The sequence below is a fragment of the Ostrinia furnacalis genome, unplaced genomic scaffold (assembly GCF_004193835.3).
Source record: "Ostrinia furnacalis isolate ACB-3 unplaced genomic scaffold, ASM419383v2 OfSCF6932, whole genome shotgun sequence".
NCBI lineage: Eukaryota > Metazoa > Arthropoda > Insecta > Lepidoptera > Crambidae > Ostrinia > Ostrinia furnacalis.
Genome location: NW_021137171.1, coordinates 1,341,936 through 1,355,383, shown reverse-complemented (window position 1 = coordinate 1,355,383; position 13,448 = coordinate 1,341,936). Strand labels below are relative to the sequence as shown.

The following is a 13,448-nucleotide window of genomic DNA, read 5'->3' as shown; positions in this document are numbered from 1 at the left end:
AAAAATATTCAAAACAATTTAGATCCCATAAAAATAATTCAAAAAGTTAACATTTTAAATACCCGTGTTTTTTCAATATTAACAGTAGGTACCTACATAATTTGCTCGTAATTTGGTCACTACCAATGGCAAACATTATAAGTATAAAAATTAAGAGTTCAATTAACAAGTTAATTCGATACTTAAACGTGATAGTAAATTGTTTTGTTTCTACTAACGATGTAATTAAACGCTAACCAGTGCATAACTAGAAATGCTTAATGGCACATCAAACAAAATTATTGTCAATACGACTGTTTCTGTTACACAACAAACTATGTTGACATTTTATAGGCAATTTGCACTTTCACCGGCAGATGTGAGTCGTTTGCCACGGCAAAACTGAGGAAAGTATAATTTAATGTATAACTGCTACTTAAGATTATCTTGGGAATGTGGCATTTTGTTGGAAGAATCGTTAAAATAACGCGTTTTAATTAAGATTAGAGCTATATTAATGACTAGCGGCTGCCCGCGACTTCGTACGCGTTGATCCCGTTTTACCCCCTTAGGGGTGGAGTTTCGTAAAATCCTTTCTTAGCGAATGCCTACGTCATAACATCTACCTGCATGCCAAATTTCAGCCCGATCCGTCCAGTGGTTTGGGCTGTGCGTTGATAGATCACTATGTCAGTCAGTCAGTCAGTCACCTTTGAGTTATTATATTTAAAAGATATGTCAACAGTTTGGTTTTTTGCATAAGTATACATGCGTTTTGTAATTGCCATCTAAGAAGCACCTTCATAAATTTCGGCATTATTTAATTTGGGTGTTAACGTATTATAGTTCGTTTCATTTGCGAAGACGCACCCCACCATCTTTTGGTCGAGGAAGAAATGACTGAAAACTAGACTAGATAACCTATCGTCATACTAAATCTATGTTAAACTTACAATTATAAAGCAAGTTCGGCACGAGCAAGGCACCAGGACTAGGCCTGAGCTAAATATTCTTCTTCATCAAAATTTTCAAGTAGGTACTTGAAAACCACCCACAAGGTGGACCGACGACATCGTAAAGGTAGCAGGAAGGCGCTGGACGCAGGCCGCTACCAACCGGGCAAGATGGAAAGCATTGGGGGAGGCCTATGTTCAGCAGTGGACGTCTTATGGCTGAGATGATAATGATGATGACGTGACATACTTACAATCTACATAATTCCAAGTTACAGAAAGTGTAATTCTTGGACTGATTTACAAACAGGTCTCTTTTCTGCAACTAAGTAATTAATTAATTTATCAAAACGCGTCAATCGGCTGCTCATTAAAATCCATTTCAATAATTTCTCTTACCTTAAGAAGCTGTATTACTTTCTATTTAAAATCAAGATAAAATAGTAACAAATTGGAAGTTTCCGTAATACTAAGTTAATTTATTCGACTTTAGCTGTGTTACCTAATCGTGGTCGTTTTGGTTTCGAAGCCTGTTTTTGGTACATTTAGTGTTAAATAAATACTGTCACTTGGGTGTACAGTCAGTGTCATGAGTAACTTATAAATAAATAGAAATGCTTTTCAAAACATGATTACGTTTTAATAAGATATGAATAATACAAATTCTAACGATTTGGTGCAGTAGTTAGGATTTTCTAAGAACTCGGTTATTGAAATTAAAAACTAAATTATTTTTTTTCAATAATGGGTCGCACTAAAGTCGACTCAATATTGCATAACAGTAGTGGTAGTAAAATTGACTAAAAACAAAAACGAATAACTGAAAAAAAAAGATGGTAACAATAGAAGATAATGTAATAAGGGCTGATTTTTCAATCGTCGGATAAATTTTAACTGCAGAATAAGTTTGGCACATTGACAGTTTCAGTATAGAAAATATGTCAAAATGACAAGTTTATTCTTCAGTTAAAAGTTATCTGACGATTGAAAAATCGGCCCTAAGTTTACTTTTAGTCGACTGTACAAAATCTCCAAAACGAGTTGCACAATTCGAATATTTCATTTATAAACCAGAGAAATAAATCATTGTAAGTATTTTCTACAGCAACCAGTTTTGTTTAAACCTTCTAGATTGATAAAGGTAAAGAAAAAAGCAGTTAGTATAAGTATCTAAATAATATAACTCAAAGGTGACTGACTGACTGGCTGACTGACTGACATAGTGATCTATCAACGCACAGCCCAAACCACTGGACGGATCGGGCTGAAATTAAGCATGCAGGTATATAGATGTTATGACGTAGGCATCCGCTAAGAAAGGATTTTACGAAACTCCACCCCTAAGGGGGTAAAACGGGATCCACGCGTACGAAGTCGCGGGCGGCCGCTAGTCTTTTGATAAACCCTTAAATTAAGGGCAAAGTAAAACAAATTCCTACCCACCATCTTCTTGAAAACTTGAAGCAACAATGTCATTATTGTGATGACCTTTTATTTCTTACAAGTTGTAAAGTAGTAAGTACCTATCATTATATTGTTTACAAACATAACAATGTAATGATATGATTTGCCAATCATTATTTGGACATTTAATTGGAGTCTATTGTTTCAAGCCACTTGAAGAAGCGAAAGTATTTTGGAGTTTACACTTTCTGGTGATTGTAATGACCGCATTTTAGAATTTATTTGCTTGTGTTTACAGAATTTACTTTGATTGATGAGAAAAGTAAATGGAAATGTGAATGTCTCATTTAACTTTATAGATGCCTACTATTTTATTTTAATTGATAATTGAAAGAATTTTAACACTAAAACGATTCAGTGTCACCGATAGTTACAGAAAGAAAGAAAGAAAGAAAAAGTATTAATTCGATGCCAGATTAGTGACTTTTGTACTAGTGTGCCTTGTCTTCGAAACAGTTGTAGGACCTGGGAAACGAATCTTTTACCTGTAAGTAGAGGTAGTTCAACACGAACATACACCGCGAAGGCGTTACCGTGTATTTAATTTAGACACTGTTAAACATTAATTTCATACTAGTCAATTTGTATTCCAGCATGTGCAAACAGAAAAAATGAAAATTAATCTTCTTGAATCGTGTAGCTTGCTTTGATATCAATCTATGCCAGTAAATCAAATTAATTTATCTTTTCGTTTAAAAAAATTAGCTTTTAATAAATGACAACAAACCAATTGCTACACGCAAACGAATGTGTTAAAATATCGGTAAACAATCGAAGATAAACATCTTAATTGTTTTAGGGAGCTTACACATTGCGACTTCATGCAGCTATACAATCCCGCGTACCTACATAACAGTCGCGCGATGGCATGGCGACTAGGTACAGCGATCAACTCATGATGTAGGCGATTTTTCCATCGATTCAAACGCGCGTATGAATCGATGGAAACGCGCGGTTGTAGCGAAGCACACACACACGTTAGTATCGATTCACAGGGGTTAGAGAGGATCCTAAATCGCGTTTAAATCGACGCTGTATTGCGTATGTATCACAGCAACTACTGATTTGAAACCGCATCGCGATTAATCGCTGCTTTTAGTAACACTTGTGTGTAAAAGTAGATAGATGTATTGTAAAGTCATCGATGCTGAATCGCGACTGAAACGCGTTTGTATTGCTACAAAAATTCGCAATGTAAAAGGTTCCTTAATTTAAATCAACAAAACATTTATCCGACGTCTAAAATCGATGAGAAACACTCTCCCTTTTAGCGTCTGTCATTTGTTTTGATAAATTATACAATGCGTCGACGCAACTCACGCGTGAGAAACAAATAAATTCTCCAATTTTCATCGTCACATTACATTGATATGAATTACGTTCGTCGTCCATAACGACCAGTCAATGGAACCGGTGAGTAATTGCTATGAATTAATAAGGCGATAGCGTCTAGCCTACAGAATGTTGGCAAAAAGCGATAGAAGATGTTGTACGGTATGATCCATATTCACTTTGATTATATTATTATTTATTGCGGTGATATATGACGTGTGTTCAAAAAGCAGAAAAGTTATTGTACTAATAAGAATGGTATCATCTTAAGATGAATCCTATAATTTTTGTTTTCTGAAACTTAGCCTAATAATGTAAAGCAACAGGGATAAAGTTACGTTAGTAAGGATTCTTACATCAATATTTTAATAATTTTCTGTTTGTTAAAATTTCTTAGCATTTAGAGTCGCTTCTCAAACTTAATTATAAATAACTTGAACGACTGGTTCATCCAGTGTCTAAGTAGCTCACATGGAAGAGCAGTCGTCTGGCAAGCGAAAGGTCGTGGTTTCGATCCCGCTTTAGGTAGTTCGATTTTTTATAATTTTCTGTTTATACAAAATTTCCACCATCAATCTTAGATAACTGTCACCTTCCAAACAAGATAGAACCGACAGAATTTGAAAATTATAAATAACTTGAAAAAATTCTAATCGTGGGTTCAATTCCCGCCTTAGGCAATTCGATTTTTTCAAGTTATTTATAATTTTTAAATTAGTTTGAGATGCGACTCTTAACGCTAAAAATTTAACAGACAGAATGTTCTAATAGATTTTCCCAAGCAAATTCGATCATGAAAAGGCATTTCTCTACCATAAATAACATCAGATGTGACAAGTGTGACGTTTGGAAAGTCTATCACCATCAACTAATTGCCATTATGGTAGGTAATACGGCGATTTAAAAATCGCTTTAATATTAGAAAATTCGATTCGTCTCGATTCGATTGGGAAAGTTCTCGGCTCTCGTTACTGATCGATATAGTTATGATGGTTGTCTGTATCCATAAAAACTTTTGTTTTTGTGGAAAAGTTTTACTTTTCAACACTCTCACTGTTAAGTACGGTTCAAGCTCAGTTTTCAATGTTTACTTTTGTACTTTTCGTTTGTAGCTACTGTGCACTCTAAGTTTATTATAGTAAAACCAAAGAAAATGTCTTGTTAAAAACAATTTCGAACTTGATTCTAAGGCTTTCCTACTCTAGTAGTCTACTAACCACTTTTTTCCATTGATCGAATGTGATTAACGTGCAAACAAATATACATATCTACATATTAGCTTGCGCTCTAAACAATCACTAAATCTAATTAAAACTCCAACAGTTCAAGTCTGAAGTGTCCTCAATTTATTCTTAGTTGTCTCACCTGGTATTGTAAATTGAACGCAACTTCTTGCCACCACCACTTTCCTTAACACTTCGCTGGCTGTCCGTGTCACGACATCACGGCATCACGGCAAGGCGGCAAGTGTTCGTGATGAATCGGCTAATTTTAAGCCCTGGGTGGTCTGGTTATAAGCACGAGTTGACACCAGGTGTAATGAAGTCGTGGAACGCTTAGTCTGCCCAAAATGTATAGTTGCTTCTTTCCAAGAGAAGGCAATTTTATTTTTCTAAGATTACATGGATGATATTATAGTACCGAATCTTATGAGACTTGAGACCTAAATCTGCTCACCTTTTATAAAAAACGCATTGTAATTCCGTCGTAAGGGACTTATCTATATCCATAAAAGCGAAAGGTCACTGATTGACTGGCTTACCTACTCATCACGAAATCTCAGAAACTACAAGTACTAGGAGTCTCAAATTTTGCATGGGAGTTCCTTTTAGAATGTAGGTGCTCACTAAGAACGGATTCTACGAATCTCCACCCCTAAGGGGGTAAAACGGGATCCACGCGTACGAAGTCGCGGGCGGCCGCTAGTCAATAATATATGGACGACAGCACTCAGACTATACATTTTTGTTACAAAATAAAACCTATTACAACTACATTAGAACCCACAGTGTTTAGCTTGACATGCTGTGGTCTGTACTTTTTATACTAGACCAAAAAATATTCAAAGACCTGTCAATGAAACCTCAAAAAACTCAACTGTCTTCAAAAGTTGACCCTATTAACCTTACAATAGAGCTCCGGATACTGACAGCAATTCAGTTTTTGCTGACCCTTTAAGATTTGTATTAAAAAGAGTAAGTCGACCATTCAAAACACCATTACAATAAACTGTTACATGAACTTATAGCGTTAAATTCCATGGATCAGGGCATAACTAGAAAAAGTGTCTCAATCATTGGCGTTGGCCAATTCAATGAAAACCGTAGCAAATTATATTTTCCACATTACAGCCTCTATAGCGAAACGCAAAAAATTTGGACACGTGGTCATAGGGCAAATTTAAAAGCTAGCCAAGTGAAAATATCATAGATTAAGAAAGACAAAGTGTCAAGATTTCGAGTTAATTCAGGTTACTTCGAAAAACATGTAAAACAATGTCAATGTTATTATAAATTGTATGTCCTGCAGGTTATTCAATCCATACCTACTCGTATAAGAATATTAATAATTGCATTAACCTCCTGGGGCCCGGGAATTTTTTTTATCGTGAATTCATATGAAAACTATCCAAATCGTGTTAATAATTGATATAATTATCTTAAAAAATAAAATAAAAAAAATAATCTGGAAAACGGCAATTTTCTCAATGTCATATATTTACGACATCGGTTCCCAATGTCAACGATTTTTTTGTTTCATGTACAGGATTTCCCGTAATAAATAGCACAAAATTAATTCCTAGTTAAGTTTCTTGACTACCTATAACGAATTTAAATCGATTTTTGAAATATATTGAGTTTCCAAAATTTTTTTTGGTTTATTTTTATTATTTTTTTCTGCCTGTACTTAGTTTTTTCTATGCAGTGGATGCAAATATTGATATTTTTTAAGTATTTTTTCGTTACAATGTAGCTAGATAGATTCTTTATCAAGTTTTATGTCGTTTTTGGGCAATAACATTGCATCTCTATTTTTTTTTTAAATAGTATTTAAAATTTTTATTGCATTTCATTTGGATGACTCAAATTAAAAAATCCTCTTGATAAAAAAATGCATCACACCGAAGTGTATTTAATATTAAGTGATGTAGGTAAGGCCAATAGCAATAATAAAAAATAAAAAAACAATTTGATTAAGTGCCTAATGAAATTATTTTAATTTTATAAAAAAAATCAAAGTGACTTGAGGTGTTGATAATACTTTTGGGCCGACTTTAGCAGTAAAATCGAGTTTTATGTGTTCTAATATGTTATATTCGCATATATCTACTTAAACAAATAAGAAAATAATATCAGATTGTATGCTATTTAATAGAAAATGTATAATGTCATACAGGTATTACACAGGGCTCTGTCAGTTTACACTAGTAATTGGGACCTCATGTAATACCTGTATGACATTCAGATTTCACCATGGTTTTCGTAGTTTTCATACGTATTTCCACAATCAGTGATACTCAGATAATAAAACAGTTCAAATCCCAAAACGAATAATAACAAAGGCTTATAGAAATCGTTCATAGTTTAGTAAAAATCTCATTATTACTAACCACTTGTTCCCGGTCGCGGCGCCGTCGCTATTTCAATTAAAGATAAAAAAATATAAATGTCACTTCACTGGCCAATCACAGCTAAGAATGATGGACAGATGCATCATCTAACTAACTAACGTAAAAGTTCTGATAAACTTCAACAGATAGCGTTGATTTATATTTTTTTGTTTTATGTAATAAATATATGACGCCAGGCCCCAGGAGGTTATTAAAGATCATAAAGTAAAAGTTGATGAAATTGTGTCAGTTCATGATCCAAATGTTGCTCTAAATGTGTGCTGTTTTTATTCAGCTGTGGTTTTATTAAAACATCAACTACATGATCAATTCTGAACTCTATCACAAGTGAATAAGGAAACTGCTATAAATCACGAATCTAAACATTAGCATGTATTTGTTGATACATTAGGTATTAGGTAACCGTTGCATTAGACTTGTAAAAAGTCAAATTGCTATTGGGAGTTCAGGATGCGAAGTGATAATGTGGTTGCACTGGGATTGTGAAATGCAAATACTGGCATTTTACCGGCTTCGTCTATAATTCAGTAGTTCAAGTGAAATTGTGTCCTACATATTTGAGGAAGTGTTACAACATCAGTAATGGGACTTGAATTATTATTATTATTTATTATTATTATTTATGAAAAGTAATTTTATATCAATATCAATCAAGTCTTGTTTATTACATGTGTAATAATGAACCAATTTCAATGCGCAAGAACTGGTCTACACTCAATTACTTCCCCGAACGATGAAGGATATACTTGACCTTTTATTTCGAAATGCGATCTCGTTAACCTATAATTATTTTCTTTACAGGTGCAAGCAGCCAGCTGACCGGCCCAGTGCTCGACCGGAAACATTATGCCATATACAACAACTATCTAAGCGGACCTGACTCGCATCGCAAGTGGGAACACCGTTAATTATGCCAGGTCACTAGCGCAATGATGGAAGAAGTGACGTCTAGACCTAGCGTGGAGTACATCCCTCCACTGCCCCCCAAGCAACGCGGATCGACGACCTTCACACAGATCAACAACGAAGAAAACGAGTTACGCGCCAATATGGACTCGCTAAGTTCGATGCACTCTCTCGTCCTTAATTCTAAGAGTCCATCTGCAACGGTATTCATAGCGGCTACACAGCCAGAACGACCCGCGAACACAGCCGGCGCGGACGCCCCTAATGGACCACACGTCGTCACCATCCGAATCAACACCGAAGAAAAACCCAAAGCACCCAAAATCTCCAGCGTACACCTCAAAAGCGACATCGACTTCGACACCTTCAAAATCAACGAACGAAAAAACAACAGCTTAGTCAGAATCAACGTCGAGGAATCCCGGCCGAAAATCGTCGAGCACGACGACAAAAGCGATAAAGCACCTTACATCTACTGCAACTCGTTTGTTAATTCAATGACTAATATGGTCATGTCGAGTGGGCAGTGCTCGCCGAGCGACACGCTAGACTCGGGAACGTGCAGCGACCTTGACGGCACGCCGCCGCCGCTTCCTAAGAAGAAAACGCTCAAGTCGACCTCCAAAAAAATCTCAGTCACTGTTATCGGTTCACGAAATGGGAGCAGTCAGAGCGAATTAGACTTTGAAGACAACGATTCCAACATATCGTGTGATTCGCTCAACAGCAGCGAACTGAACGGAAGCGTGCACGCCGATGAAAGTCATAGCGAGTATACGGGTAAAAACGAAAAGAAACAGAGTTGCGAGCCACCTGCAGCGCCGGAGATGCCCACGTTCGTCGCAAAAGCGAACAATAACGACGGCTTTCTACCGCAAGGTCTCCTGCAAGACATTAGAGACCGTTCAGCGAAACTCAATACGGTCGAAACTAGCGAACCCGAGCGGCCCGTCGAAGCGAACCAGAATATTAATGAAAATGCTAATATATCAAAAGAAAGCGCGCAACTCACTTCGTTCCGGCTAGTCTCGCAATTGAACGGCGATATGAAAAAAGACGAAGGCAGGGAATCCCCGAATTCGTGCAAAGCGCCTCTGATCACCGAAAGTACGTACGAGGAGAGACAGAAGCAGGATAAATTGAAGCAGGAGAAAATGTGTTACAGTAGCCATTACTTCGACACGGACAAGTATTACGACTTTCATTTGAACGAGAAACAGTTCGATGATGTTAAGTCAGTGAGTGTTAGTGTGAGTGCAAAAAGTGATGACAATGAAATGGAATATTTTGCGGGTATCAAGGATTACAAGAACGAGGAGGCGCCATCTACGATCCGGAGTTCGAAGGGAACGATACGCGGCGTGAAGAACCGCGTGCGAGCTGGGATAGCAACGTTTCTGCAGATGCAGAGCACGACAAAGGTAATTTTGTTTTATTTTTTAATTTTGCCGGCCAGTTTCTGTGTCAGCTCGTTACACACGCACTGATTTTAGAGGTCGCTTTATTCGAAAGTGTATCGCGGCACGTACAGTCTGGTTTTAATAAGATTGTTATTATAACGGCAATGTGTGACGTCGATGGTGGTGTAGGACCTTCACGGTGGGTTGGCTGTAACAATACCTTAAGAACAGGTGCCGAAGTACCGTCTGTTAACAATCGACAAGTATTTAATTACATTCAGAATTATGAACGGATGCCGTAAGAGATTCGGTCTGTAAAACAATGCCGATTGTCATTCTAATAGGATATTGTCCATTACAAAGTAACTGGAAACGTGTGTTTATATAATTTTTTGTAGACAAGTGTCAATTGGTAAGTTAGACGAGTGACGTCACTGTTTACCACTTTAAACGAGTTAAAACGATGGCTAATTTCGAAACTAATCATAGGTACAGTTCTTATCCTCATGATTAATAAAAGTTACAAAAGATAGTAAACAAACATACATATGGAGAAAATATTTTGTTGCAAAATAAGTATTACTCGTTAGGTAAAAAGTAGGTTAGTTATAATAAGTATTTAAAGAATGTCTCTTAAAGATGATTAAAATTAAGAGAATGCTTAGTATTTGGCACAATTACTTAATTAAGATAGACAAACCGTGACACTGGCTTAATTAATCTATTGCATAAACAAAAACTAAACATCTCTTTTAAGATAATTAGGTTCTAGTCAATTATATCCTTCCGCTTTTCTAACAATTACAGTATTTCCTAAAGTGTTTGTAAAAGCGGAAGCTTCCATTCAATAAGACGATGGAAAATCGTTGGGAAAAACTCCCGCATCACACTACCTATGCATTGTTGGATACTGGAAATCTAGAGGCACTTGTCATCGATTTCCTCGCTATTCGATATTTCACTTTTTTGTAAACGATTATTCGAATACTTTTACTGCGATCTAATTGGTAATGAATGACATTAATTTTATGATTGACTCAGTTCTCAGGGTTTCTCGTCTTTTGACGTTTTTTTGAACAAAATATGGTAGTCTTTTAATGTATCGATTGAGGGGTTATAGAAAAATAACAATTCAATAACACAGCAAAACGTGATTGTTTCTAGGTCATACTGGTGTTTGGTCTTGATCACCAATAATTGCTTCCACAATACATTATGCTAGCTTAGCTATTGATTTTGTTGAACTTGATGAATACACAAATTTTATATGCACAATTTGAAATCTACATCATAAGACACCTGTCTAGCTTGGCGCCACCAATTCTATCTAAGTAGGCACTTTAACTATGGTTGCGAATTTAAATTCTATAAATGACAAATTATTGTTCCTGTGTAGTATTCTGGAGGCTAATTCCATAACTAGAAAAGTTTCTAAGGCTGGGTTGCAACTTGCACCATCTTATTTTAACTTTGACAAGCGTCAAAAATCTCTCAAACTCCATACTAAAAGCACAGGTTATCGGTAAAGTTACGGTCAAAGTTATGTGGTGAAACTCAGCCTAATTATTTTGACTTAGGTATAATTATCTCTAATAGTGCTATAAAATCATTTCTAAAACTCTATATTATCATATTGGTTTAACTAAAGATCACCTAAAAATATCTAAATCCATAGCTAAGAATGCACCAGTAAATACGATTCCGTAATACTTAGTATTATTTTCACTGCTAAATGCTTCACAATTGTGCTAGCTTACTCTCATCTAATAATACTGATTAGCAGAAGTATAGGAAAAACTTAAAAATGCAAGTTATTTACGGCGATAGTATCGAAGAATAGTCCATGAGCCGTGAAGAAATGCAAGCGTCACGCTTTGGCTGCGCGTGAGTTGAGATGAGGCGACGATGCATAGACTAGAGACAGATTTAAAGAAAATTGAACCGTATTTCCTAGACATAAGGTGTAAAGTTCATTGGCACGGTTGAATTGAGGCGCGAGAATAGACTATAGCTGCTGTCACACAGCTTCAAAGGAATTTGAACCTCATGTGGTTGGAATAAGGTGTAAAGTTCATTGACACGGTTGAGTTGAAGAGCGAATATGGACGAGTCGAGCAGCATCAAAGAAAATTGAACTGCATGCCGTGTACATAACTTGTAAATTTCATTGGCGCGGTTGAGATGAGGCGACTAAGCATAGACTAGAGACAGCTTCAAAGAAATTTGAACCTTATTTCGTGGACATAAAGTGTAAAGTTCATTAGCACGGTTGAGTTGAGGCGCGAGCATAGACTATGGCTGCTGTCACACAGCTTCAAAGGAATTTGAACTTTATGTGGTTGGCATAAGGTGTAAAGTTCATTGACACGGTTGAGTTGAAGAGCGAGTATGGACGAGTCGAGCAGCATCAAAGAAATTTGAATTGCATGCCGTGGACATAAGTTGTAAATTTCATTGGCGCGGTTGAAATGAGACGACGAAGCGTAGACTAGAGACAGCTTCAAAGAAATTTGAACCGCATGTCGTTAGCATACGGGGAATAATTCACTGGCGCGCGGGTGAGATGAGGCGACCGAAGCATAGACCAGAGCTTCAAAGGAATTTAAGCCGCATACGGTAAACATTATGGTTCAAATTTCATTGACGCAGTTCGTATTACCTGGCAAATCATTAATGAGACATCTCGGGACACGCGCACCCTTTTAACTAAATTGGCATTATTAATATAAAAATAAACAAACTTGTTTTCAACTTCATTTAAATTTGATATTTAAATTATTCACTTGACAACGTGACAGCATGCTATTTTAATACCGGAATAATTTAGGTATACTCGTAAATGTTAACAATTTTCCATCTGCAAATAAATTATTCTTATTTTGAGTCATTAATGTGCAATGATGACAGTAATAAAAAATATTATATGGAAATATTAATAACTAAATGTCAATTAGTTCCAAATAAAAATTCACTGTAGCGTAAACATCGAACACGATTTTAACTATAATTTTAACAAACAAAAGAACGTTGTTGTAACGAATTTTTTGCCTATACTTTACGCCTGCCAAACTGTACAGAGAAAAAGCAATAGGTAAATAAAAATTCTTTCTAAAATTAAACAGGTTCCGTGACTTAATAAAAAATCAGTATTTTCAGATGCGTTTGTAACTTTGTAATTGTATCCATTTTAAATAACCAGTTAGCACGGAAGTAACTAGGAAGTCAATATGTATAATCTTGCATAGTTATCACTATTGATGTATGCAGCTATGTTGATTTTTATTCAACTTATTTCATTCATTGATGCAGATAATCGTACGAAGTATGCGACAATTTGTTAATTGTTATTGCTTATAGAATCAATTAAAACCTGTTTAGAGTCTGTGGCGACGTTCTGTGGTTAAGCTAGGTAACTAATTTAGCTGTAAAGGTCAACATGCCAACCTACCATTGCATTCCAACCTACCTATCAAATTAGGCATAATTTGAGTTCACTGAAAAGGTTTTCAATAAATAATTTCCAAAAAAAAGTGCAGCTTTGAAACCAAACATTGTTTTCCTATTTAAAGAAAAAGCCTAAATTGTTTTACAAGTAATTTTTGATGTTTTTTCCTTATAAAATATATTGCAAGAACCTAGGAACAAAAAAAACTTAAGCAATTTAAAAATACCGAGTCCATTGCTCACTTGAAAACTTTCAAAAAACGCCCTTGACTTTTGGGAACGTTGCACTCTCGGATACTTATAAATAATATTTACATACTATAAGTAACGTTACTTCAC

General features: G+C 35.9%; 1 protein-coding gene across 3 annotated transcripts in view; it reads left to right on the top strand.

Annotated features, from left to right (window-relative positions):
- LOC114362956 (glutaredoxin domain-containing cysteine-rich protein CG31559) overlaps positions 1–13,448 on the top strand; it is a 91,918-nt gene that overhangs the window by 39,580 nt on the left and 38,890 nt on the right. For all 3 annotated transcript variants that reach the window (XM_028318547.1, XM_028318546.1, XM_028318545.1), the window contains one exon: positions 8,161–9,686. In XM_028318547.1, coding sequence (XP_028174348.1) covers positions 8,289–9,686 — 1,398 coding nt within the window. In that variant the 5' untranslated portion in view covers positions 8,161–8,288. The remainder of the gene's footprint in view (positions 1–8,160; positions 9,687–13,448) is intronic.